At 45.8% G+C, this 27,807-nt stretch overlaps 1 protein-coding gene across 3 annotated transcripts in view; it reads right to left on the bottom strand.

The window, feature by feature from the left end:
* Window positions 1–315: 315 nt before the first annotated feature.
* The window catches only part of Phf12 (PHD finger protein 12), a 51,060-nt gene continuing 23,568 nt past the window's right edge, over window positions 316–27,807 (bottom strand). Inside the window, exons 3-15 of one of the 3 annotated variants that reach the window (XM_036195939.1) lie at window positions 24,504–24,576; window positions 21,257–21,650; window positions 18,013–18,133; window positions 15,377–15,509; window positions 12,035–12,199; window positions 8,590–8,748; window positions 7,273–8,068; window positions 5,924–6,049; window positions 4,919–5,062; window positions 3,395–3,493; window positions 2,514–2,596; window positions 1,866–2,004; window positions 316–1,526 (exon numbers count right to left, since the gene is read on the bottom strand). In XM_036195939.1, the coding sequence (XP_036051832.1) occupies window positions 1,192–1,526; window positions 1,866–2,004; window positions 2,514–2,596; window positions 3,395–3,493; window positions 4,919–5,062; window positions 5,924–6,049; window positions 7,273–8,068; window positions 8,590–8,748; window positions 12,035–12,199; window positions 15,377–15,509; window positions 18,013–18,133; window positions 21,257–21,650; window positions 24,504–24,576 (2,767 nt within the window). In that variant the 3' untranslated portion in view covers window positions 316–1,191. The other 2 variants (XM_036195940.1, XM_036195941.1) reach the window with 2 other exon arrangements.

Raw genomic sequence — 27,807 nt, 5'->3', positions numbered from 1 at the left:
TGAAGTAATTTTATGGTGGAGGGTCACCACAGCGTGAGGTATTGTACTAAGGGGTCGCAGCATTAGGAAGGTTGAGAACCACTGATCTAGAGACTGGATTTTACCCTATTACAATTCTCCAGAGAAACAGCACCCCCTAAAAGCCAAGTACCCACCTTTTCATTACCCAGCTTAGGCTCACCTCTAACACCTTCCTTCTCTGCCAGCTTTGCTTGGAGGCTCCCCTAGACTGATAATAGTTCAAAGGGCGCAGAAAGTGAGGTCCCAGGGAAGGCCCCCTAGGTGATGACAGGCAGGACAGACAGGCAGAACACGTAATTTGAAGTATTTCTGGTTTTTATATACAGAATACAGGAAAGTTTCTGTAAAGTCTAAAACATTACAATTACTATGTACATTGGTACTAGTTGTGGAGAGGAGGAGGGAAGGAGCTGGGCTGAGCAGTGGCAAGAACAGAAAAGGACACACAACAGGCTTACGACAAAAACGCCTTCGCTACAATAGACATTTGAGAAAAACACTCTACCACATGTACTGTACAGCTTTAAAAACATTGAAAAAATGGCATCACTAGATGTATTTACACAAAATCCAATACACTTTTCCTTATTTGAAATAAAATAGATGGACAGCCAGAAAAGAAAGCATTTCTCATTTGTCCATATACACAGTAGCTACCTGTAGTGCAACCGCTGCAGAAAGGGGACTGGTAGGGTGGGAGCCGTGGAAGGGTGGGTAGCCATCTTTATATTAAATAAAACAATGATATTGTATAGATTTTGCTGTATGAAAACTGTATTTTTTCTTTTAATATAAAACTATTGTCACTGCCACAAAATAGAACAAGTTTCTGATTATTTTACAACAGCAGGCAGGTGGTCGAGGAGGAGGGAGCAGGAGGCGGGTGAGAGGTTGTGCTGGAAGTGTCCAGACCAGGGTCTTCCCCTCCCTGCCCATGCTGTTCCTCAGCTCGTGTCTGCCGCTTTCCCATGAAATGTTGAGTACAAATATATGTGCAAATGCCCCCTAGAACTTGAGAAAAGAAAAAAAGTCTTAAAAAACAGTCAAAAGGTTTTCTTCATTTCATGCAAAGATTGTAGTTGAAGGGTTTCTGGTATAGAAAACGCCCGGGCTTGGTTCGTGTACATTTTTGCATTGCAGGAGTCTTGGATGGGTGTCCAGGCCAATGGCCTAGGGAACGGAGTTGGAGCGCAGCACAGGGCCCTGATGGGGCTTGAGAGATAGCTTCTCGGCCAAAACCCCATCCTGCAGCAGGCTGGCATCGCCTTTGGGCTGTTTGGTCGCAAACTCAGTGATGCTGAAGACGAACTGCAGGCAGCCCAGCTTGATGTAGCTGCCATGGTGCAGTAAGGCTGTGCCCTCCCAGCCAGCCCCACTGCCCCCGATCAAGCTTGAGCTGCTGGCTTTGCAATTGCAGGGTCTCCGCTGTGGCCCCTGGGCCTGGGAACTCATCATGGCTGCCTCCTCACTTGGCTCTTCATCCTGTTTCTGGTGTCGGCGGCGCCCTGGGAAAAAGGGGGATGATCATAGGGGGGAACAGTGAACAGCTGGCCTATCTGGGCTGATTGGCAGGACTGGGCCCCTGCATCTCCCCATTCCATATGCTATATGATCAGGGATGAGGGATGCTCAGAATGGGCTGGTGGAGTCTCAAGTCCCCAGAAAGGTCTGATACATATGTGGGTGTTCAGCACTTGATTCTTGGTGACCTTTCCCAGGCCCACCAACAATGAGCTTGGCCAATGGGACTGGGAAGGCAAAGAACTGTAGGTCACTGACAGCATGGCAGAACCAAGGTGACCACGACCTTAGCTGTGTGGTCACAGGCCTCTGCTCCAACTTACTGATGACATTCTGCACTTTGGCAACAATACTGCTTGGGGGGGTTGGCGGGGTCTTCTCAGAGAAGTCACATGAATACAGCACATTGTCCACCGTTGTCCCGTGCTCACTGTAGTTTAACAGCTCATAATGTTTGGTATTCTGAGGAGGAGGGAGGGGGAGACAGGATGTGTAGTTGCTGTGTGAAGCCTTGGGCGAAGGAGAGAGGACATAGGGCTTGCTGCTCTACCTAGCAAGCTCTCATACTCTTCCTCAGTTACAGTGTGGCTTTCAGAATTCGTCAACTCACCTTTCTGTGAAAGCCTGCCCTACTGACTCCTGATCACCCCTCTCTGCCTCCTCAGCACTGTCCTGTTGATCTGATATTCACTGGCACATAATTATGATGAAACTCAGGGACACATCCTTCTATTTTGGTCCCCTCCCCCGCGTTGAGGCGGCAGCCTCCCTCAGCTGTTCCTATGGGCAACACTAGTTGCAATGACAGCCTGCTCCTGTAAGCAGCTTGTCATGGTGGAATGCCCTTACACAGTCTTTTCTCCAAAGGAAGGAGGACAGGAGAGGTCTCTCACTCTTGTCCCTGCCCCAGAGCCCACGCTAGGAAAGATCTCAGGTTGGGAAAGCTCCCTCCACCCATCTCTGCCCCTCACCTCATCGTAGAATATGCAGGCATGTTTCCCGGACACGTAGTTACAGTGACCATAGTTTGTAAGGCACACATCCATGTCAGCTCCTGCAAGGTGGCAGGAGTCAAGGAAAAGGCAGAGAACAGACTGTAAGGTGTATGTGTGGGGAAGTCAAAGAGAAGGGAGTTAGCTTCTGGGTGGCTGCTAGTAGCAACCTCAAGGTAGCTCAGAGCCCTTTTCTTTCATTTTTCCCCACTTTTTCTATTCTTTTCTTTTTGGTGATGGGGTAGCTTTGAACTCCTGGCCTCTTTGCCTCCGATTCATAAGTACTGGGATTACAGATGTGTGCCACATGTCCCACACTTTCCTTTGTTGTTCTAGAGTTAATCTGCTTTAGAATATGTGGCTGTTATCCAGATGGAGCAGTGAGTCACTGAAGAAGATGGTGCAGCTGAGCGGACACAATAGTGCAGGCTCTTTAAGACCTGTCACTTTAAAGGGCGATTTCCAGGATAAGGGGTGCTCTGGGGTGTGGTGGCCTACACCTGTAGTTTTAGTACTTGAGAGGCTGAGGCAAGAGTGCAGACGTGAATTCAAGGCCAGCCTGAACTAGAGGAGACCCTAACTTAAATCAGCTCAACTGGGTTATATATAAGCCTGTCACTCCCAGGGATAGAAGTGTCCTCTCCTTTTGAAGTCCTTCCCTACAGTGTTTCAGATGCTCCTGAGTAGCAGCAGTTAAAGCAAAAGGCCTGAGCCAAGGAAGTAGCCCACTGGACTCTCTAGGTTCTCAGTCTCTCCTGTCTGGACAACCACTGCTTAGACCCATCAACTCCTGAAAGGGCTTCTGTAAATGTCCGTCAGGCTGAAGATCCAGTGCCCTCCCAGTTTCCTGGCTGGCTCACCTGTCCCGATGTAGAGGGTTCGATAGCACATGTTCACAGCTCCTCCCAACCCTAAGAGGGGGTAGAACACAGCTCGGGCCTGTACCTCCTTTCTTTGCACTACAAGACAAACATAGGGATAGGATCATTCAGAAACTCCAAACCTGTGATCCCAACACACACCCGCAAAATCTGGATCTCTGGCTGGCGGCCTGGAAAAAACCCCACTGGGTGACTCATGTCCACGCCTGACGCAGAGCTGCTTGGGAGGGGGGGCCTTCACCCCACCCACAGTATCCCAACCTGGGTTAGGAAGGGCCTCCACTGGAGACAGTTAGGATATTAGTACTTTAAGTTTCTGGGCTCCTGGTAAGGAACTTAACAGGGATATTTCAACTGATGACAAAAACAGAACATGGAAAAATATAAGGCATAGGTCAGTGTTTCTCAAGCTTTAATGAGCACATCATCTGCCCATGGATTCCGTTAAAAGATATAATTTAGCTGTACAGTACTTGTCCAGTAAGTCAACGGATCTGATCCCTAGGACCACCACCACCACCACCACCACCCATTCACCCACCCACTCACCCACCCACTGATTTTGGATTTGGAATGGGAGGTTCTAGAATTTGCAAATTTGCATTTCATGTGTGCCCATCTACACACATGTGATCACGTATATATGGAAAAAAAACAACAACAAAATAAAACAACAACAACAAAAAAATCACCTTTGGTGTTGTTTCTCATATTCTTTTTTTTTGAGACAGAGTTCCTCACTGGCCTAGAATCTGAGAAGCAGACTAGGCTGGACAGCTAGCATGTCCCGGGGGTCTATCTGTCTCCACTTGCTCAGCTCTGATTATAAGCATGCACCACCATAACTGGCTTTTGTTTTTGTTTTTGTTTTCCAGAGCTGAGGACGAAACCCAGGGCCTAGCAAGCGCTCTACCACTGAGCTAAATCCCCAACCCCATAACTGGCTTTTTAAATGTGGGTTCTAGGAATCAAACTCAGACCTCTCTGCCAACTGAGCTATCCCCGTCTCTAGAATTTGTATTTTTAATAAGCTCTTGCGATTCCGATAATATTGGCATGGTATTTTAAGTTCCAAAGCTCTTAAGGGCTAAGAGCTCAGAGATAACAAAGTAGAATTAGTAGTTGAGAAGAATTTCCAGGAAGCTTACCTACTGTTTTTCTATTTCTCACCTTGAACCTTGCAAAGCCCTTCTAACTCAAATATTATAAAGTAATTGAACGGAAAGCATACAACATACACCCCAAGTACTGGCAGCTGTTCTGCCGTGAATCAAAGTGGACTCGTGTGAAAGGAAGTCCTGGCAAACTCCCCAAGTCTGATCAGAAAGTTGTTGTTCATCTTGTTCTTGCTGATAAAAAAAACATGGTGCTTTATTAAACCCACCAAAGGTACAAAGAGTTTGAGCTACTGAAAGCAGAGGTTCTCCATGGAGCAAGGTGGTCATTCACACACACATCAGACAGGAGATCTGATGGTGTGGTGGCAGGTATGTGCACGCGCACCTTCTGTGTGGTGCCCTCCGGAAGCCAGCGGATGTGTCCCAGCACTGCCCGGTGAAGCTTGGACCCGGGAGGGGAAAAGCTGATGTATTCTCTGCAAGGCCAGAAACTTGATCAACTTCTCATCCAACATATTTATCTCGATCTCTATCAACCAAAGAGAAAGATCACAAAAGCTGAGAAATGGAATGTGGAAGTAGATTAAGGGCTATAGGGCAAATCCAGCAAGTGACTTTTGCTCGAACAAAGATCTGAGAGTAGCCATCTTGTGTAAAAATGAGGGTTATTCACACATCAGACAGGGGGGCTGAGATTATAAGCATGCACCACTGTACCTGGCTTTTTAAATGTGGATTCTAGGCATGGAACTCAGGCTTGCCTGCCGCTCCCCCCCACCCCCACCCCAGGGTTTCTCTGTGTAGCTTTAGAGCCTGTCCTGAACTCACTCTGTTGACCAGGCTGGCCTCGAACTCACAAAGATTGGCCTGCCTCTGCCTCCCGAGTGCTGGGATTAAAGGCATGTGCCACCACTGCCCAGAGAACTCAGGCCTCTCTGCCAACTGAGCTATCCCTCTGTCTCTAGAATTTGTGTTTAAGGTGAGGGGGTGTCCAGTGCCTTGGTTTCTTGTAAGGCAGGCTAGTTTTAAGTAAATAAAGGGCAGAACCAACAACCCCAGTTGCCTGTGGGGCAAGGTATGGATGGACCTTTTCTACCCACTCTGTGTGCAGAAAAACCTATTGCTTTTCTCTTTGACTTTGGGGTTTTCCACAGATGGAAGCAAGCTCCTAGTTCTGTTCTGCTAACACCAAGTGATCTGCCTAATGCAATTCTGTTCTTTCCCACTGGTTCAACTTGGCTGTGTTCTCCTTTGATTATAGTTTGTGCAGACCAAAAGGCAGAGACGGGATAGAGCCTTCTTTCCCTCTCTTCTACCCAAATGGGTACGGTGCACCCCATCTCCTGATCCCTCTTAAAAAGGAACTGAACATTACTGGGACATCACTCACCTCCATTGACATCCATAAACGCTCGAAGTGAGTTGGTGAGGTCCACCATGGCAGTAGAGTTGGCTGGGAAAGAGGGTACGGTTAAAGCGCTTCCTATGGATAACGTGCCGGGGCTGACCTTGCCATCTGGGGACGGAGCAGGAAGACTGTTACTTACGTCGCCTGAGGGAAACCCACCGGTCCAATCCCCCATTGCTGAGACAGTTCTGGATTTCGGACCCAAGGTGATGTTCCCTTCTTGATTCTCAACCCATAGGCTCTGGAACTCCTAGAGCTAAAAACGTGTGGTGAGGAAGGGTAGATGGAACAGTAACACACCCAGGCCGCAGGAGTTTCCAGAGCACTGAGAACTGCTGCAATCTACCACCCTGGGGCAAGTGGTGAGGTTGCTTCACTCTTTCGGGCATCACCATCTAACTCCCTGCTACCTCTACTTGGCACCTGTCCCTGCATTCCCTGTCTGCTCAAGTACCACTGACAGTCCCAAAATTTATTCACACTGGCATTACAGAGGAGATAGGACCAGGGCTCACATGTAAAGGGGTTGAGGACTTAGCTCAGTGGTAGAGCACTTGCCTAGTAAGCGCAAGGCCCTGGGTTCAGTCCTCAGATCCATGGGGAAGAAAAAAAGAAAGGAATCCAAGGCAGCTGGTTGCTGAGCCTCCTAGCTGACTGGGAGGCTGACATCAGTTCATGTGGAAGAGCAGAGGTGAGAGCAGCATGTGAAGCCTGGGTCAGACTCTGGGGTCAGCAACCTTGAGGTCCAACAGATGCTAGGGACAGCTGAGGGAATAAGTCTATGCAGGGCCAAGAACAGACCTTAGGGATGTTCCTTAGGCATGTGGCTGAGAGCAAGCTCCTAGGCCAGACCAACACTGCTTTCTGCCCTTGATTCTTGAACATGAACATTCCTCAAATGAGTTGGCTTAGAATCTGTACCAGGTGTGGATTTAGTCTTGTATATGAATGCACACCCTGAACCTCAGACTGAGCCCAGTGGTTCCAAATAGCATGTGCCTTCTAAAATGATGAAACAGACATGCAGAAGATCAGGCCCAGAAGGCGAGGGGTCAGTGACCCAAGCTGCAGTTCTGTATTGCCATGGACCTGGCAGGCCACCCTAAGAGAAGTGACTTAAATTAATGAGCACAGCCCCATCTTATAGCTGGGACAAGCTAAGCTAACGCAGCCTTTCTCCTGCCATTAAAACAAAGGGAAGATGGACCACTGATACAGAGACCAAAGTCCTCTCAAGTATTCCTATGGATACTATGTTTTAGACTCTTAACTCAGTGTGCTAGAAAGAACACAAGATTGTTCCTGATCATTTGGGGCTAAGGGGCACTCACCTGATGATGGCGCTGGTGAGCAGAATCGTTGGTTGGCGCCTGTGGCCAAGATACTGTCTCCTGCAGCTTGTGGGGGAGTGAGCACCCGGGTGGCATTTGGGGGCGAGCCCAGAGGCCTCGAATCTGTCAACGAAGGTCCTATCTGTGATTGGACAGTCTTTCTATGCAAAGTGCTGGTGTTCTCGATGCTGGCACAAGAGCTGGGGATGGAAGGGGGCAGGCTTGGGACAGGTACCAAACTCCTCTGGGGACAAGAGCTGGGGCCAGTGGCATTTTCTGTCTTCACAATGATGCCGACGGTGTGGTTCTGAAGCCCCCCAGCCGATGGTGGCGTGAGGGGCCGGGGCCAGCCTTGTCGGTGTGTGGGACCTGGTAAGGGGGTGTTGGCGCCAGGAAGTCGCCGGGGATCCGTGGAATCAGTGGGGCTGCTGTAGAGGTGTGGGCCATTGGCTTTTCCCTCTGTGTTCACTGGCCCATTGGCAGTCCCACAAGGGGTTTTCTTGGACTTTTCCACACAACAACTGCAGCTGATGTCCTCTAGGGCTGGGGGTTGGTGGGGTGGAGAGCAGCCCAGGGAATTCTGGGTGCTAATTGCTGAGGGGCAGGACAAAGGGTAGTGGGAAGGTAGAGGTGCCTTGTCAGCGGTTTGCAGGGAGGTGGTGATTGAGCTGTCAGTCACAATAACAGGCTTAATATCAGCCTTCTCTGTCTGTTCAGAGTCCCAATGCGAAGGCATCTGCTTAGCAGATAAATGTTTCAATATGCTGCACTGGAGCGCAACAACACTACAGAGCCACTGCAACGGAAGCAGAGGAGAGGAGGTGAGAGGCCGGAGGTGCTGGTCTGTCCTGCCACAGGGTCCAGGGCTACAGCAGGGTCGACAAGCACTGTAACAAGTTTCCAACTGACCACAGAGGTCCCACTCTCATTCCCAAGCAAGACTTACTGGTGCACTTAGCAGTACTACCTTAGTCAGTGGAATGTGAGATTCCTGTTTTGGCTCTGCCCTGAAGTCTCCCCTTGTGATCAACAGTCAGCAAGTACCCCAGTGTGTCTGCTGTGTGTCTGGCCAGATCACCTAAACTCTCTGTGGATCTGCTCATCTTCTCCTACAGTACAGAGCTGCCCAGCTCGAAGATGGGGAACTGATGAGGGAACCTGTTTGTGACATTCTCTTGCCTTTGGCATTCTATGGTCACTCAACTTTTAGGGACTAGGGTGGAGAATAGGGTAGAGGTAGGAATGACAGGCAGTGGGGCTCTGGAGACACAGAAGAGACAGACTGGATTTGGGAATCCCAATTCTCCTTTCACTCACCTCTTGCTGCTCTGCTTGGGTGGCTAAGTGCTCAGAGTTCAGAAGGTGCATCTGTGATTCCTCAGGGATCCCATTGCAGATCAGCTCCCCATCCCGAATGGCCGCGGGTGCAATGAGAGGGGGTGGGAACTGGTACTGGGATTTGATAGCATCAGGAACCTGTTTAGGATAGGAGGAGAGATAGTGCCAATACGCCCAGATGAATTCTGCCCTCACTAGACACTGTTTCATCTGTAGTGCTGGTGCCCAAGGGACCTTCTACTCTGTGATCCACCAAGGACAAAGAGGCTCAGTGTGCTGCGACTGTTTGGGGTTGCCCTGTGACTCCAGCACAGGCATTCTGTCCTAAAAAAGCACAGACATAGAGACAATAGGTAGGGCTTTCATTCTTCATTAAGGTCCAAGGTCTTGCACAGGTCTTTTGTTTTGTTTTGTTTTCCCGAGACAGGGTTCTCTACACAATAGTCCTGCCTGTCCTGGAACTTGCTCTGTAGACCAGGCTGGCCTTGAACTCACAGTGATCCCCTGCCTCTGCCTCCCCATAGCATGTCCCACCACCACCCGGCCCCTTGCACAGTTCTAAGACCACCACATACTATCTTCCATTTTGTCCCAAATATGCAAGACTGACACTGTCCTGAGCTTCAATGTGGTCCAGGCTGTAGGTTTGTAGTTTCTAGTGCCAATGGGCAGGGGTGAACAGTAACTCAGAAATCAGGTAAATGGGGTTATTCATAGTCATGGTAGAAAGATTAAGCAGATGACTGACTGATATGAGCGCTTAATCAATGTTAGTTTTCATCATCCATTCATTCATGACTTATGCAAACAACTGAAGACTTCTTTGTTGCACCAAGAAAAGACACACTCTGACTTACATTATGTAAGAAAGAAAGAACCACACAAAAAGTCATTCATATAGCCAACCAACATTACTGAGTGTCTCATGAGTCTGGAACTGTTCCAAATCCTAGAGGTCCAGAGATGAATATAAAAATTAAGCCCTGCCCTCAAAGAACTCACAGTCTAGTGAGGGAAAAAAATAAATGTTATCACAATACAAGGAAATTCATTATAGAATACAGGTACAGCTGAAGTGCTATTAAAAAAGGGAAAATGAGCCAGGTGTGGTGGCACACGCCTTTAATCCCAGCACCAAGGAGGCAAGAGACTGGCAGATCTCAGTGAGTTCAAGGCCAGCCTGGTCTACAAAGTGAGTTCCAGGACAGCCAGGGCTACAGAGAGAAACCCTGTCCTGGAACTCCCCACCCAGTACATAATTTTAGCTTGGAATTGGGAAGATTTTCTAGGAAGTCAGTATTTGAACTGTGAATTGGAAGTTGAGAAGAACTTTTGAGTTGGTATATTTGGTAACCAGTTCCATGGGGTAAGGGAAGAGGATTGAAAAGGATTCCTAGAATTTTGTCAAGAGAATGTGAGTAGCGACTACAATTACTAATTGGAATAGAAAATACAAGGGAAAAGCAGATTTGGAGAGGCAGAAGACTTTTGGCCTCAGGGTGAGAATAAGGCACCTGGAGCCAGGCGTGGTGGTGTATGCCTTTAATCCCATCACCCAAGAGGCAGACAGGCAGATTTTGGTGAGTCTGAGGTCAGCCTGGAATACATAGTAAGTTCTAGGATAGCCAGGGCTATGTAGGAAGAAGACCCTGTCTTAAAAAAACAAAAATAAACCAACCAATAAAAAGAGGTATCTGTGAGAATCGTAGGTAAACATGAGCACAGAGGAAAGGATCCTGGAGTTGGGAATCACCACCTAGTGCTATGGGCTTTCTGAAGCAGCAGAGGACAGAGCAGTGGGCCAGACCACAGCTGCCCGCTGTGGATGAGTGCAAAGGCAGGTGACTCTGACACAGATATCAGGTTCTCAGCAGGTTTTTCTCTGCACTCCTAGTATCAAGCATATCACCGTCCTTCATTTCATACTTACTGTCCAAGAACAAACTATTCTTCAGGCAATTTATAACCCCAACTTCCTCCTCAACAATAAGGAAAATATTTAGGGGAAAGCTAATAAAAAAATCTAATCAAGGCCTTTAGCGTCCAGGCTATCTTTTTTTTTTTTTTTTTTTTTGAGGCAGGGTTTCTCTGTGTAGTTTTGGTGCCTGTCCTGAATCTCGCTCTGTAGACCAGGCTGACCTCGAACTCACAAAGATCCGTCTCACTCTGCCTCCAGAGTGCTGGGATCAAAGGCTTGCGCCACTACCACCTGGCCAGGCTATCTTCTGAATTTACATAGTAATGAATTACAATTCGGGTTACTTTTAGATCCCTTTAACTAGAGATATGAAGCATAGCACCTCATATGCTATTCCTGCAATGCGAAACGCTTTAATTTGAGAAAACCATCCTACTGAAAGTTAGTAGTTACCCAGTTAAGAGTATGCTGTACAATTTCTAATAGTTAAGCATCTCTGCTAGTTCTGGAATGATACCCACTAAAAGTGATGGGAGTAGTGTAATTGAGGTTAAAACATGGCTGCCACCAAGTGGCCATTTCTGAGAATTGCTAATGGAGATAGAGTGTGTTAAGCCTTCTAAATCAACTGAGTTAGGAGATTGAAAACTCTGAAAATAGCACATGTTTTTCAGTGAAGGAAATTCTCTCAGTTTCTTTGGTATAGTTTAGCAAGCATCAAGTACATAGAAATACTAGGTAGCAAGACTACAGTTGTCTTGGTGGTCATATTAGTCTAGAAACATAGATCCATAGGTAGACCTTCATTCGGACACATTTTTTCTTAAAATGTTCAGCTGAACATCGATTGCTCTTCATCTACATCTGCTTAATTGGTCACAACTTCACCTCAGCCGAGTTCTCAGAAGGGGACCATTTAACAGGGACAGACAATATAAGTGGCAGACAAGTATTATGCTGGTTAGTTTTATGTTAACTTGACATAAGTCAGAATCATTTGTGAAAACGGAACATCAACTGAGAAAATCTCTTTCCAGATTGGCCTGTGGGTGGTGGACCTGGGAGCGGTAAGAAAGTACTCAAAACAAACCATGAGGTCCAGGCTAGTAAGCCAGCATTCCTCCACGGCCTGGGCATCACTCCTGCCTTCAGGTTCCTGCCCCGATTCCCTCGGCAATGAAGGTGCCACCTGCCCCCAGCCCTAAGCTGACTGACTGAGGTCATGGTGTTTTATCCCAGCAATAGAAACCCGAAGACAAACATCATATGTGACAATGGGGCACAACAGGGCTTGGTGAGATGATCTGTATAAACAGATTTCAAAACCATACCTGGAATCATGCCTTTGTCATCCTGACCACCATCCTCAAGTATTACTACACATTTATTATTTGCTGAGACACCAAAGATGTATCTCTGGGGCTTCAGTCTCCCAATGTGTGATCCTGTGCCATGAAAGACACCAGAGCCTACCCTCTTGCCTGATCTGATTGGGCTGTGACTCACCTTCAAGCTTCTTCTTTTGACAGACTGGAGCACACGGCGGTTAGGAGGGTGCTTCTTATGGATTCGGTTCAGGAAGTCCACTTTGACAACATGCTGTGAAATGGTGTCCTGGAAACGATCAAACACCTGGCACCGATTGCTCAGTGTCAGATTCTTCTGGTTCAGCTGGGGACAAGCAGAAATACCACTGTGCTGAATTTCTAAGGGTGCTGCCCCTCCAGCTAGCCCCATTCTCTTAAAAAAAAAAAAAAAAAAAGAAAGAAACTCAGCTAAATGGGTTCCTTCTGTCTGGACAGAAGGCCTGTCATGGGGCAGGGAAACTCCTGCTCGCTAGAAAGGCTTTCAAGAGTTAGGAAAGAGCAAAGTAGCCTGGAAGGGCCTCTAATTCAGGCAGACAGTACTCTAGGTCAGGGCAACTCCTCAGGGTCCTTCCTAGCAGCACAGATTTTAAAGGAGATGCCAGCCTTGGTCCTCAAGAGAACCAAAGAACCAGACTCCCTACTCATCAAGGAACTCTACAGAAACAACTGTCCTACACAGAAGCCTTGCTGGGTCAAAATCTCATGCATCCTGTCCTCTTCTTATTCCAGGGTACCAGGAAGCATTACAGAACTTATCTCAGTTCAGATATTACATCGTCCCCTGTGGAAGGAGAAACCTCTGGCCTGCTCTTAAAGGTCAAAGGGAAAGAGAAAGGTTGCTGACAGAAGTTTCCAACCTCTTCTATTAGGTCTGACCCCTATACTTTAGTTCAAAAGACAGGATCTAGATGGTAAGCAATGGCTTGGGGCTAAGAGGTCTTTCTGTTCCTCTAGAGCAAACATGCTGAGTGGCTTACGATCACTTGTGCTCAGTTCCAGAGACTGATGCCCTCCTGTCCTCTAAGGTCACCAACACACATGCGGCGTTCACTCACACAAACATCCATGCACAGAAATAAAAAAATCTTAACTATTTTTAAAAACTTGTTACTTTTTGCTGGGTATGGTAGCACACACCTTTACTCTCAGCACTTGGGAGGTAGCTGAGACAGTCGAACCTATGTGAGTTCCAGAACAGTCTGATCCACAAATCTAGACCAGCTTGGGCTAGAGAGAGACCATCTCAAAAACAAATTATTTTTTTTCTTTACTTTATGTATATGAATCTTTTGCCTGCATGAATGTATGGTACCTGCAGAGGCCAGAAGAGGGTGTTGGATACTCTGGAATTGAAGTTACAGAAAGCTGGGTGCTGGGAATAGAACATAGGTCCTTAGCAAGAACAAGTGCTTTTTTTTTTTTTTTTGGAGCTGAGGATCGAACCCAGCGCTCTACCACTGAGCTAAATGCTAAATCCCCACCCCTACCCCTTTTAAAATGATTTTATTTTATTCTTTATTTTTGCTTTTTGAGACAGGGTTTCTCGGTATCACAGCTCTTGCTATCCTGGAACTTGCTTTGTACACCAAGCTGGCCTCAAACTCACAGAGATCTGCCTACTTATGCCTCCCAGGTGCTGGGATTAAAGGCACGTGCCACCACTGCCCAGTTGAACAAGTGCTCTTAACTGTCAACTCTCCAGCCCTGATAAAAATAAATCTTAGAGAGAAACTCAGCAGGATTGGTTCCTGCAGCTTCCTAGTTAGCAAACTAAGTGGCCAATGAAAGTAACCAACTAGAAATTTTCACCTGTTGGAGAGCTGCTCCTTAGGATGCATATCTAGGTGAACTGTTTATGGCTCTTTTATCTGTTTAAGCAGGAAGGAAATAGGACACAAAGCCCTAGAGAGAAGCTTCCTCCTAGGTCAATCTCTCTGAATGGTATGAATCCAAGAAAGAAAGTGGTTCTTCTGTATGTGCAAATTTTTCTTTTTTCTTTTCGTGTGTGTGTGTGTGTGTGTGTGTGTGTGTGTGTGTGTTAGGAGCAGTGCTAGGAATGAACCCAGAGCTTCATATGTACTAGGCAAACACTCTGCCCCTCTACCCTTTAGCCCTCTGCATGCACGTCGTTAACAGAGGACCCTCCAGTGCCCAGCACACTGGCATAATGAGGGCTAACAGTCACTCCATGGTTAGCACCACTGGGCACAGGATTCTCATTCTTTCTCCTCTGACTCTTTCTTCCTTTTGTCCCTTGTCTCAGGGATAAAACCTAGGGCCTCAAACTGCTCTACCACTGAGCTACACCTCTATTACCTTATGGTATGTCTTTTTTGGTTTTTATAGACGGGATTTCTGTGTAGCCCTGGCTGTCCTCGAACTCAGAGATCTTGCTGCTGGGATTAAAGGTGTGTACCACCACTGCCCAGCCCCCTCATAGTGTGTCTTACGGTTTATTTTTTTTTAAGATTTATTTATTTATTATGTATACAACGTTCTGCCTGCGTGTATGTCTGCAGGCCAGAAGAGGGCACCGGATCTCATTACAGATGGTTGTGAGCTACCATGTGGTTGCTGGGAATTGAACTCAGGACCTCTGGAAGAACAGCCAATGCTCTTCACCTCTGAGCCATCTCTCCAGGCCCTTATGGTTTAATTTAAAAAGGCTATTTTTAATGAAGTTGCCCCCATTCGGTGACTGCATAGGACTAACCCTCCTGGAGAGGTAGATGACAGTTCTGTTCTTTTACAAGAAGCTGTGTGGATAATGTCTAAAGAGGGCCATTGAGATGGCTCAGTGCATAAAGGTCACTGCCAAGCAAGCCTGGTGAACCCAACTGGAAAGAGGGGCTAGTAAGATGGCTGAGAGGGTAAGGGTACTTATCACCAAGCCTGGTGACTTTAGTTTCATCCCTAGTACCCACACAGGGGAAGAGAGAAATGACTTACAAACACTATCCTCTGGTGAGCACACAAGTGCACATAGACACAATAATAACAAAGTTGGGTGTGGTGACTCAGGCCTGCAACTCTTGGGAGGGACAACAGGAGTTCTTGGCTACATAGTGAGTTTGAGGCTCCCCAAAAATAAATAAATTATAAAAAGAAAAAAAAAGGGCTAGGGAAGGCTCAGTGGTATGCTCTTGCAGAGGATCCAGGTACAGTTCCCAGCATCTACATGGTAGCTTACAACCTCTTCAAAATCTAGCTCTAGGAGTTCCAGCAGCACCTTTTCCAGTCACCATAGGCACCAGACATGCAAATGGTGCACTTATATACACGCAGGCAATATACATATATAAAATAGTAATTAAAACAAGAAAAACCCATCCTCAAGTCAAAAAATGTGCGGGGGCTGTAACTCAATGGTAGAGCACTTGCCCAACCTACACAAGGTCCATGGGGAAGGCAAGATGCACAGGCGAGACCCATGCACAGGCGAGACCCATGCACAGGCGAGAACCAAGGGTGCTGTGCTTACCACCACATGCTCAATATGATTGGGACACATCCATCTGCCCAGGGGCATGGCAGTGAGCGGGGGCTCGAGGCAGTCCATGTGAAACAGGAGTGGGCAATAGTCACACTGGATGAGAGGGGCCACTCGGCAACTCCTGCAAAGGAATGAGATGTGACGGGTGACTTCTGTGACATGATGGGAAAATTCAAGACTAACTCTACTCTGTAAAAAGCCTTCCTCCTCAGTCCTCACAGCTTCTTCCATCCCCACCCCTGTCCAGGGTTCTGTCACATACCCAGTCAGTAAGGAAAATGGATCCTTCATTACATTATCTTCCAGGGAGAATGCGTCTTGTGAATGTAAATGTTTATTTGGAGTATGGCTAAAGTGGCTATCAGAGCAAGAATGACCAACGCTTAGTACCCAGCTCTGCTCTGTGAGCTTCCTATTTTTTTTAAAGAAATTCTCACTTAAAACAAAACAAAACTGGAAGCTGGTGAAATTGCAGTGATTAAGGCACCTGCCACCAAGCCTGACTACCCGAGTTCAATTCAGGGGACCCACTGATAAATGGGGAGCATCAACTCTTTCAGGTTGTCCTCTGATCTGCACACATATGTTGTGGCATATATGTATCCCCCCAACACAAACATACAAACAAAAACCTGAATGTCTTTCTGGAGCTGAGTCCTGACACAACAAAAGATTTCCCTTCTGTGTGAAAAGACTGATAACCAGTACTGAAAAAAATGGAGATGGAGGCGAGAAAATGATTTTCTATGTATTTATGTAAGCGTGCTTCAAGGAGAGGTTGTAAGCAAAGACAAACAGTCCCAAAGATATACAGAGCCACAGCTGTTCTGGCACTGAGGTCTATAGTTCTTTTTTTCCTGAGACAGGGTTTCTGTTGTACAATAGTCTTGGCTGTCCTGGAACTTTGTAGATCAGGCTGGCCTTGAACTCACAGATCATAGAGATCCATCCACTTGCCTTGCCTCCCAAGTGCTAGGATTAAAGGTGCACACCACCACCACTGCCAAGTTCTATAGTTCTAACTGACTACCATCTAGTTTCCCATAGCTGCTGCTGCTGCTGTTGTTGAGGGTGTGGTTGTGAAACAGTCTCATGTTGTCTGAACTCACTATGTAGTTAAGAATGATCCTGGATTCTTGTTCCCCCTGCATCTAACTCCCGAGTGCTGAGATAAGTATGCACCACCATCCTGGGTGTCTGTGATGCTGGGTATCCAACCATGCCAGGTAAACACTGTACCAACTGTGCTATATCCTCAGCCCCAAGCATCCTTTGTGATAGCCATTTTCTCCTGCTATCCTGCTCCAATCATAATACAGTTTTTCTGACATACGCAAGCCAACAAATCCAGCTTCAGAACATCTGTTTCCTGTAACTGAGGAGAGCTTCTCTGAAGGAAACCAGTGTCCTAGGTCTACTACGTAACTTAGATAGCCAAAAGTCTTTTTCAAGTTGTCTAGTCCAAAGCACACCAACTATCATGGCTAGATACCCATATGACTTTTAAATTTATCTTTAACAACTTGCTAGCTAGTCTAAACAGCTTGTTTGGTTAAAAAAAAAAGTAATAATCATTTTATGTGCATTGGAAGGAAAGCCCATGTGCCAGAATGTTTGTTCAAGGACTGAATCTCTCTTTCCATCATGTAGGCACTTAGGATTAATCTCAGGCACCAGGCTTGGCAGCAAGTACCTTAACCCACTGAGTCACCTCATCGGCCTCTCATTCTCCAGTTTGTTTAATTCTAACTAGTCTTACTGCAGTTGCTATCAACTTAAGTTAACACTACTTCTGTAATATGATCTGTGATTTTTCTTTTTTGAGACAGGGTTTCATTATATAGCTCTGGCTAGCCTGGAACTCACTATGTAGACGAGTCTGGCCTTGAACTCATAGTAACCTGCCTGCCTGGGGTTAAAGATGTGTGCTACCACAGTTGCTTTTTTTAATTGTCTAGTCTTTGACAGTTTCACAATAAATTTTAATTATGTTCCCCTCCCACTTCCCAAGTCCCTCTGTGTTTCATCTCTTTTATGGGTGTGGCCCAGAGTTTAAACTTAAATTTTTTTTAAAACATTTATTTATTGCACGTGTGAGAGTGTGCATTTGTGTGCGTATGTGTGTGCATGTTCATGCATGTGCCACCGCTCCCAAAGTTGCTTTTGTCCTTCCAAGATGTGGTTCTTGGAGGTGAGCTCAGGCTGTTATGATAAGAGCTATCTTATCAGTTCTGACCTACTGCGTTTAATCACTGTTGATCATGTGAGCTGTGTAGGGGGTACTTAGTGAATATGGACTTTACAATGGCTATACCATTAAAGAAAGTGACACTCCCACTCCATCAACCAATAAAGAGTGGGCTTTGTGAGCCTAGGCTAGCTTTGAACTCCCCAAACTGCCTCTACTTCCTAAATGCTGGGACTATAGGCATTTATCATACATCTGGCGCTGTACCTTGATTCCTCAGGTCATTTGTTACTGACATATTCAAGGAAGTGGCTCATTAGTTCTGTGTGCTTATACCATCAAAACATGGGCTGTCTACATTTAACACACAGGACATACAAGGGTAAGAAGGAAAAAACAACTCTATTTGCTAAATATAGGCAAAGAAAGAAAATACCTGTTACACGTGAAGCAGACTTTGACCGGCAAGGGCACGAGACCATTATGATCTAACTCATGCTGTGTTCTTTTAACATTCTTCCCTGTGGTTTCCTCCTTTCTTCTCCGTTTGCTAGAACCTAGAAAAGAAGCTGGTGGTGCTGAACTGTCCTTGGCATCCAATTCCTTGTTAGAATATGAAAACATTAAGTGAAAGGAACAGATCTAAGCAAAAGCATGTGCTATGGCTGGGGCAGATTTCTTTCTGAGGACCCTAGGGCTGGTTTCAAGTAACAGAAGAGTAAGAAAGGGGGAAAAAGTGGGGTTGGGGAGGCAGAGACAAGGCGACCAGGAACAGATATTACCTGCTTTGTGGCAGAAACACACTCATTTTACCAATACGAAATAATAAGAAACCTGTGACAGTAGCAACCTAAGTATATTTATGTCCAAGTTACATGTTCAACAAAGACTAGTCTGTGATAATAACTGAGCAAAAGACTGCAATTTAATCATGTTTCTATAGAAACCAGAAAAGCAGATTCCATATGCAGCCCTTACTCCCAATTTGACACAGGGTTTTCTCTGTGTAGCTCTGACTGACTTGGAACTTGCTCTGTGGACCAGGCTGGCCTAGAATTCAGATAGCCATTTGTCTCCCAAGTGCTGAGATTAAAGATATGCACCATAAGCACAGTTCTATGTACCCTTTAAAAAAATCGTATTTGAGGGAACACATGCCATATACATGTGTAAAGGCCAGAGGATAACTTTTCCCTACTTGTGCTTTTATATGGATTCCAGAGATCAAACTCAGGTCATCAGGCTTGCATGGCAAGTGCCTTACCATCTTAGCTATCTTGCTAGTAGCCCAACAGGCATATATATTCATTCATTCATTCATTCATTCATTCATTCATATCCTCTCCCCCCCCCCCCCCATACATGGTCTGTCTACATAGCCCTAGCTGGCCTCAATCTCACAGACATCCATCTTCCTCTATGTTTCCATACTGAGATTAAAGGGATGTGCCACATTTGGCTCATGTGTACTTCCTGGTACTCACTTTGTATACGAGGCTGGCCTAGAACTCAGAGATCCACCTGCCTCTGCCTCCCAAGCGCTGGGATTAAACCACACCGCCAGGCTTCATGTGTACTTTTTAAGCCTTCCAATTTTCTTGTTTTTGCATATGCGTGCGTGTGTGCGTGTGTGTAGGCATAAGGTTGATGTCAGATGTTTTCTTTCATTGCAACTCTACTTTATAGACTTGAGGCGGGCAGGCTCTTCCTGTGAAGTTTACAGTTTCAGCTTATTTACTCCATCTCTGCCTCCCACAATCTGAGGTTATAGGAACACTGTCTGTCATGCCCACCTGGATCTGAAGAGATGAGCTCCAGTTCTCACATTTGTCTTTATTCCCTAAGCCATCTTCCCAGCCTGCTTCTGTCTTTTGAGACAGGGTCTCACTTTGTAGCCCAGGCTGGTGAAGAACTCACTGCATAGCTCAAGCTGGCTTTGAATTTCTGACAATTCTGCTTCTGCCTCTTACAAAGGCAGGAATTGCAGGCATTTAAGACACCATGCCTAGCCAATCACATTTTTTGTAGGAAAAACAATTTAAGATCTAGAAGCATCGTGGTATCGAACAGAAGCCATGACTTGATTTTCTTTGTAAAAGGGACAATTTGATAATAGCTATCAAACATGCCAGTGGAAACTGTGAACTAGCAATTTTAATATTAGGAATCTATTCTACAGATATCCACATCTTACATGTGCAAGGTGATGCATTTACAAAGTTATGTGCTGAAGCACTACCTTTGTAACAAAATATCTGGAAGGGCTAGAGAGATAGTTCAGTGGTTAAGGGGACTGGCTGTTCGTTCCAAAGACCTAAGTTCAATTCCCAGCACATGGTGGTCTACAACCATCTATAACTCCAGTCCCGGTGGAAGTCACCCTCTTCTGGTGACTGTGTGTACTGGTCACACACTTGGTGCACAAGACATACTTGCAGGCAAAATAGCCATACACATAAAAATAAATAAATTAGAAAATATATTAGGAACAATTTAAATGGCAATGAATAGAAAACTGTTTAAGTTAATTATAGTAAATTTGTATAATGAACTATTATGGAGCCATAACAAAAACCTAATGAAATGCCACAGTAATGTTAAAACCACTGGACTGCATTATCAGAAGAATAAAGAGCAAACTGCAAAAGTTTGTACAGTATGTTACTTAAGAAGAAAATACAAGCGCTCTCTCGCTTGCTTGCTTTCTCTCTCTCTCTCTCTCTCTCTCTCTCTCTCTCTCTCTCCCAGAATGACAACAGGAACTAATCAATAAGTAGTTATCTGCAAGGGGGAGGAGATGCTGGGGATCAAATCCAAGACTTTGTGCATGGGAGTTTATCACCCATGGTAGCTCTGTCACCCAACTATATTCCTAAACTTTGTTTTTTCATTTATTTATTTAAGAATTGAAAAAAATTCAATTATGTGCATCTATGTATCTACATGTGGGTTTGTGCATGTGAGTGCAGGCACCCACGGCCTGATACGGGTGCTGGGGGTGGAACTCAGGTCCACTGGAGAAGGGGCAAGTACTCTTAACTGCTGAGCCATCTCTCTGACTCCTCTTTTAATTTTTATTTATTTATTTATGTATTTATTTATTTATTCCTTTATGCATATGAATGTTTGCCCACCTGTATATGTGGGCCATATGCATGCCTGGTGCCTGTAAAGGCCAGAAGAGGGCATCAGATCCCTTGAAACTGGTGTTACTGATGGCTGTGAGTCACTATGTAAGTGATGGGAACCAAACCTCAGTCCTCTGCAGAAGCAGCCAGTACACTGAACCACTGAGCATCTTCTTGAGCCCTTTTTTATGTTTTGAGACAGTCCCAATATGTAGCTCAGGCTGGCCTCAAATTCATAATACTCTTGCCTTATCCTCTCAAGTGTTGAGATTACTAGTGTGTGTCACCATACTTGGCTTATTATGTAAAATAAAAAAAAAAAAAAAAAAAAAGAATGCAGGTAAATAATAGGACAGGAGACAGAATGCTCAGAAAACGAACAATCGAGTAAGTACTGTAACAACTAAAACCTTTGACGCTATCTACCTCCAGGCAGACTGAGGAACAAGAACAAAAGACCTTGCAGGCAGCACTGTTCTTTGGGCTAAATGATAATCCGCTGGGAAGCCAGGGTAAGAGAAGGGATATGATGATGATGATGATGTCGCTAACCTGGTAGTGCAGTGGTACAAGTCAGTTCATTGGGCAACTGAAATTGGGTAGGGTTCCGCTCCATGGCGGCAGCAATCAGCAGCTCAAAAGGCCGCCGAAGCTGAGGCTGCACATAGTCCGGCTCTGTTGCTACTGGCTCCTCGTCCACGTCAATGATGTCCTCATCGACGTCATTATGCTCAGAAGTGGGGGTCTCTGTGCTGGCGTTGGAGGTGGGGGTGCCAGGCCGGCTGGCTCTCCTTTCCAGGATCCGGGCATGGGCAATGGCCTTGAGTTCAGTTTTGCTAGCTGATCTGTCCAACAAGTCAGTGTCACTGCTGGGGGATGTAGTCCGTTTACTGGATTTGTCCACCAGTCCATTGACGTGGCCCAGCTCCTTTTTCTGCTCTCGTTTCTGTGCAAATGAATAGGTGGGCCCATCATGAAAAGAACAAAATAGAGATGGGTATACAGTGTCCTGCTAGACCACTTATGAATTACAAAGTCCTTACACATCACAGAATCATCCATCTCAGGACCTGGAACAGCAGCCTTTTAAAGTTGAGATTTATATTTTACATTTTAATTTTGTGTGTATTAGTATTTTGCCTACACATATGCTTGTGTACCAGGCATGTGCCTGATACCCATAAATGTTAAAAGGCGGCCTCAGATCATCTGAAACTGGAGTTGAGAGCTGCCATGTAGGTGTTGGGAATTGAACCCAGGTCCTCTGGAAGAACGGGCAATACTCTATTGCTGAGCCATCACTCCAGCCCTAGGTACAGCTAGAACTGACGAAAATGGAGAAAACATGGCAGTAGGGAATCACCAAAAACAGTCTGGAAAGTTTGGAATAATTGCAATTCATTGTATGATACTTAACATCTATATACACAAGGCAAGCAGTTAACCAACTAAACATGGTGAGAACAAATTCAGCTAGACTAAGGTAAGAACACTATAATGCAAACAAAGGTCACTGTCACTTACTTGCCTGTGACAAGTGCATCCTGACCTACTGAAAGGTTTGGAAAACAGCTCAAAACAGAGAAAGTCTGTAAAGGTAAAACAGGCTGGGAGAGCTCCCTTTTCAGTGGGGATGGCACAAAAGGGAGCCACCTGCCGAGAACCAACGCAGCAAGCAGGTTCCAAGAACTGTGGCTTTCCATCTTAACTAGAAACTCTCAGAGTGACACTGCTAGAAGGTACGAAGTAGACAAGGGCTGCAAGGAGCTTAGTAGGGCTGGAAGCGGTCGATGCATTTTCCTAAGCTCCAAATCAAAGGAGTGTCTCACTAATCTCCATTTAGTCGGACCCTAGGCAGTTAAGAAATTTCTCCCTCTGCAAAAGGAAAGCTCTAAATCTTTTTTCTATTAGGAATATGGTGGCGATAAAGGACTGCATATATGAAAGACATGGATGGCTCTGAGCTGGAAAAAGACCTAGCTTCCACTAGGAATCATAACAGGAGTTCTTGAGGCCCAAAGGGTGTGTGTGTGTGTGTGTGTGTGTGTGTGTGTGTGTGTGTGTGTGTGTTTTTCAATCCATTTTACTGTGGACACTAGAGGTCAAAGGGGAGTGGTAGATAGTGGCTAAGGCAGACTTGGAACTGTTAGGTAGAGAGGTCCATGTGACAGTGAGTCAGAGCAGCATCTAAGGAGGAACACACTATGCTAGAAAAGATCACATTATTCCCACAAGCAGCACTGATTCCAGAGAACTCAAGAGCTTTAGAATGAGATAAAATTTGGTTCTAATCTTGGCTCTTTCCATTCCTTTGAGTCCTCGGGAAAATCATCTCTATTTCGTAGCCTCAGTTTCTTCCCTCCATAATTAAGATTGACTACCCGCACTCTTGGACAGCTGCATAGATGAAGTGGAGGAATAGTAGAACACCTGAAACAGCACCAGCAAGTTCTCACCTTTCCTCTGGCCAAGCCAACTCTTTCAAGCCTAGCTTCTTTGCACAGCAAGTTTCTGAACAGACAGGACACACTCTGTGGGATGCACAGGAAAGGGCTTTGGAGGCTAGGTAGCCTGACAGACAGCCTGGTTTTTTTACAGGTTCAAAACTACATACAGTTCTGGTTAGTGGCTGAATGAGCTCTGGCTTGCTTTCTAATGGGAACTATTGTGCATACAATGGAAAACTAATTCCTGCTTGTTTACCTTCTTAAATGTTGAAAACAGATTCATAAACCACAATCTCTGAATCAGCTCATTCTGTTTCTGTAACTGAGGAAGTCATCACTGACCATGACATCATGTTGTGACCAAGAAAACAGTAGTGATGTCACAAGAACAGAAATTCTCTGGTTATACAATTAGTGTAGGAAGAAGGCAGGGTAGCCTACAGACAAACCCTAATTTACAGCCTTTAATGTGAGGGTGGGATCACATATAATCTGGTGGAACAGACCTACTTCATTGTTTTTAATAAAGGAAAGTTTAGCTCATGCTCTCCATTAAAAATTTCAAAGTAGCCAGGTAGTGGCAGTGCACTTGATCCCAGCACTCAGGAGGCAGAGACAGGTAGATCTGTGAATTTGAGGCCAGCCTGGTCTACAGATGGAGCTCCAGGGCAGCCAGGGCTACACAGAGAAATCCTGTCTTGAAAAACCAAATAAGCCAGGCGGTGGTGGCGCACACCTTTAATGCCAAGCACTGAGGAGACAGAGGCAGGTGGGTAGATCTCTGTGAGTTCAAGGCCAGCCTGGTCTACAGAGTGAGTTCCAGGACAGTGTCACAGAGAAATCCTGTCTTAAAAAACCAAAAAGGAAAAACAAAACAAAACACAAATAACTAATTAAATTAAAAAATTTCAAAGTAGAAAATAATGAGCCGTGCTCACAATTCAGTTAGTACGGAACTAACAGAAGAGGGAATGGGACGACAGAGCGTTCAAAATCCACCTCTAATACGACTGACGAAGCCTCTGGAGACCCCATGGAACTGAGAAGCAGCCTTCTTTTTTGGAGCCACAGAGAGGACACCACATTCAGGCTATTTCCTAGGAGGTCAACAAGATCAGACTAAGCCTGTCACTAGTGACTACACATGGCTCTCTGACTTAACACAACCCTCTTTCACACACGTCTGCAATTTTAGCTTTTACAGTCAACATGGAGAGAGTGTAGTGAGTCCAGCTAAGTTAGGAACGACAAAGGATGGAATGCCCTTAGGACCAGGCCCCTTCACTCTGCAGTCTCACTGCTCTAGACCTGGCCTTTGGAGGGAGGAGGCCTTCGGAAAGCAGCATTATTACCTTTCGGCGAACAGTGCACCGGTGACACATCCACTCCCCAGGAGGCAACATCTCTTCACTCAGTGGAGGGTTACTGTGGGGAAAAGACAAGGGCAAGACTAAGTAACTAACCCTTGGATGCAGCTGAAAATAGATCTGGCACAAGCTGCATGTCCCTAAACTACTACTGTGGCCAGTTCTGGAGCCCTGACAGAGCTCTCCTGTCCTTCAAAATGCTATTTAACAATCGTTATAATCACCTCAAGGGTGAAATTCCTTTCACATCTTAGAAAGAGAAGCAAATCCATAGCTATTGACCCTAGGCTTACAGGAAAAGGCAAGTACTAGTTGAGAGCCTGAAGAGTCATTCCCAAATTCCGTACTCTGCCGTACCAAGAGTCTTCCACACTGTTTTAAAAGTCTGAGTTTAAACCCAACCTCTTCTCTGTGGTTCAGAATCTTGTCATACAGTCCACTCCAACCTGGCAGGCCTCCTCAGGCCCCCAGGCCCACCGGTGAACACTTGCCACTTAGTCTTTTGTGACACTCTTCTGCCAGGAAAGCTGTACCTCCCCAACTATCCATTCGTAAAGCTTGCTCTAGCTCCATGAATTGTCTCCCATCCACAAGCAGGCCTTTGCCCTCCTCTTGAATTAGGCTTGTCTTGTGACTTGCTTTGACAAACAGAATGTAACAACGTGACATGCTGTAACTTCCAAGTCTGAGCCTTAAGCAATCTGTAGATTCCAACCTTATATTTGGAATGTTCTGTCTCAGAGGTCTGCTGTCATGCTAAGAAAGCCACATGGAGGAGGTCTGAAGTACTCCAATCAACGGCTTTAGCTGAACTCCAACAGGTCATACCAACTACTGCTATGAATCATCTTGGACATATCAGAACAGATAAACTTCCAAATAACTGTGGTCCTGGCCAACTACATGTACAACAGAAAACCACCCAGCTGACTCCAGTTCAAGCCTCAGAATTTTGGGAGTTTGTTATACACTGTTAGGTTACCAGATATGGCTTCTCCATCAGTACTTTCTAGACCTCCCATAAGTCTTATTGTCCCTACTAAATAACTGAGCCCTTCTTCTCTGTGTGTAGGTGTGTGCGTGGGGTGTAAGTGACTTCAGTCTCCAGAGGAGGGTGCTGGATCCTCTGGAGCGAGCCACCTGATATGAATTCTGGGAGCCAAACTCAGGTCCTCTAAAAGAACAGTATGCACTCTCAACGTTGGAGCCATCTTTCTAGCCCGCCTCCTTGTACTTTTAATAAATGAAGACTGAATTAAAATCAGAGCTACATCAGGCATGACATGTGCCCAGAATTTGGGAGGCTAAGGCAGAAAGATTTTTAGTTTGATGCCAGCTTGGGCTACACAGTAAAGTTATAGGCTGGCCAAGGCTGCATGAAACTCTGCCTCAAAACAGAGCAAAACTCAAAGCAAACAAAACTCAAGATGTGTAGGGCTGGACTTCACAGACCATTAGATCACTGATTTCCATTACAATTACATGAAGTCTTTTTTACCAGTTTCTCAGGAGAGTCACATTTATATTGCTCTCACAACAGGCATTTGGTTCTAGCAGTTCAGCAGCAGCAGCAGCAGCATCTGGAAATGCACTGAAATGTAAATTCTGAACTGGGAACATCGCTCAGTTGGCAGAGTACTTGTCTAGCACGGATAACTCAGTTGTGGGGCGCACACCTACAATCCCAGGACTCCCAAGGCAGAAGCAGAGGATCAAGTGTTCAAAGTTCATCCTTGGCACAAGTTCAACCCTGGTATTGCTTTTGTGTTTTTTCCAGAAAGAGAAGAAAAAAAGAAATGCCAACTCTAGGACTTAGTCACCTGTGCCACAGGCATGCCTTTAAAGTGACTCTGCTGAACAGAGTTTGAAAATCATGCTGTACAGAACAAGGCTACATCCATGCTCATGCTGAAAAAATCCCTGCCTCTGGTTCTGACGAGTCACCTAGTTGGAATGCTAAGGAGATATGAGAAATATGGAAAGAGAGGAGGGGGAGGAACATTTTATATATACTACGACTGGTCTTAATTTCCCAGTGCTTAATGCTCTGCTGCTTCTCCCTCAAAGAACATTTGGCCTTATGTTTTCTGTGTTCCTGCTTTGCCATGTTTCCCTGGAGCTCTGGGTACACATGTCAAACACCCACCATCGCTTTATAGCTCACTGCTTCCCTCCTTCCTGTTTTCTTAGCAGAAACTAGTGACAGAGTGGCCTGTTGGGACAGATCTCCAAGCCCTAGAGGATCACAGCTGAACATCACCTGTAAATTCTTCCCTAATTCTCTCCACCATATTTCTCTCTCTCTCTCTCTCTCTCTCTCTCTCTCTCTCTCTCTCTCTCTCTTTCAAGATTTATTTATTTATTATGTATACAATATTCTGCCTGCATGTGTCCCTGCAGGCCAGAAGAGGGCACCAGATCTCATGTGGGTGCTGGGAATTGAACTCAGGACCTCTGGAAGAACAGTCAGTGCTCTTAACCACTGAGCCATCTCTCCAGCCCCATCTCCACCATATTTCTAAACAGATCATTAAGTAATGAAATAAAGACATGTCATTTGTGAAGGCCTACAGACTTTCCAATGCTTCAATAGCTATCATAGTAAAATTACCCCTGAAGCCTGTTACTTCCAAGTCTGTTTTCATCTGTCTGCTGGCACTGTACCAAGCTACCCTATATCAAATATGGAGAGCAGGTGGTTTGGGCTTAGATTTTTTGCCAAAATGTCAATGTTCGTTGGGTACCCTTTGTGATTCAGTTGATCCTCAATGTTGCTGGCAGGAAGATCTAAAAACTCTGCAGCAGGCATTTGTGTTGGCATATGCCTACAATTATTCATTAAACTGAGGCAGGAGCACAGTAAGTTGAGAAGTGCCAAGGCTACAAAGCAAGACCCTGTTTCAAAAAGCCCCCCCCCCCCCCCAATCATATCACTCTTCAGACTAAAAAGCCCTTCACACCAGGCATGGTGGCTCACACCTATAATTCCAGCATGAAGGAGGCTGGGGGCAGGAGGATCACTGTGAGTTTGAGGTCTACTTGGACCTCTGCCCCCTAACACCACCCCAATAAACTGGGCCAATGAGATGACTCGACCAGTAAAGACACTTGTTGCCTCTGAGCCTGAGGCCTCCTTCAGAACCCACATGCTGGAAAGGGAGCAAACTCCTGCAAGTTGTTCTTTCATATGCAGGCTCGCTCGCGCGCGCGCGCGCTCTCTCTCTCTCTCTGTCTCTCACACACACACACACACACACACACACACACACACACAGCCCACAGATTACAA

Source organism: Onychomys torridus, chromosome 8 (genome assembly GCF_903995425.1).
Source record: "Onychomys torridus chromosome 8, mOncTor1.1, whole genome shotgun sequence".
Classification (NCBI taxonomy): domain Eukaryota; kingdom Metazoa; phylum Chordata; class Mammalia; order Rodentia; family Cricetidae; genus Onychomys; species Onychomys torridus.
Note: the sequence above shows the minus strand (reverse complement) of the source record. Positions and strands in the feature narration are given on the sequence as shown.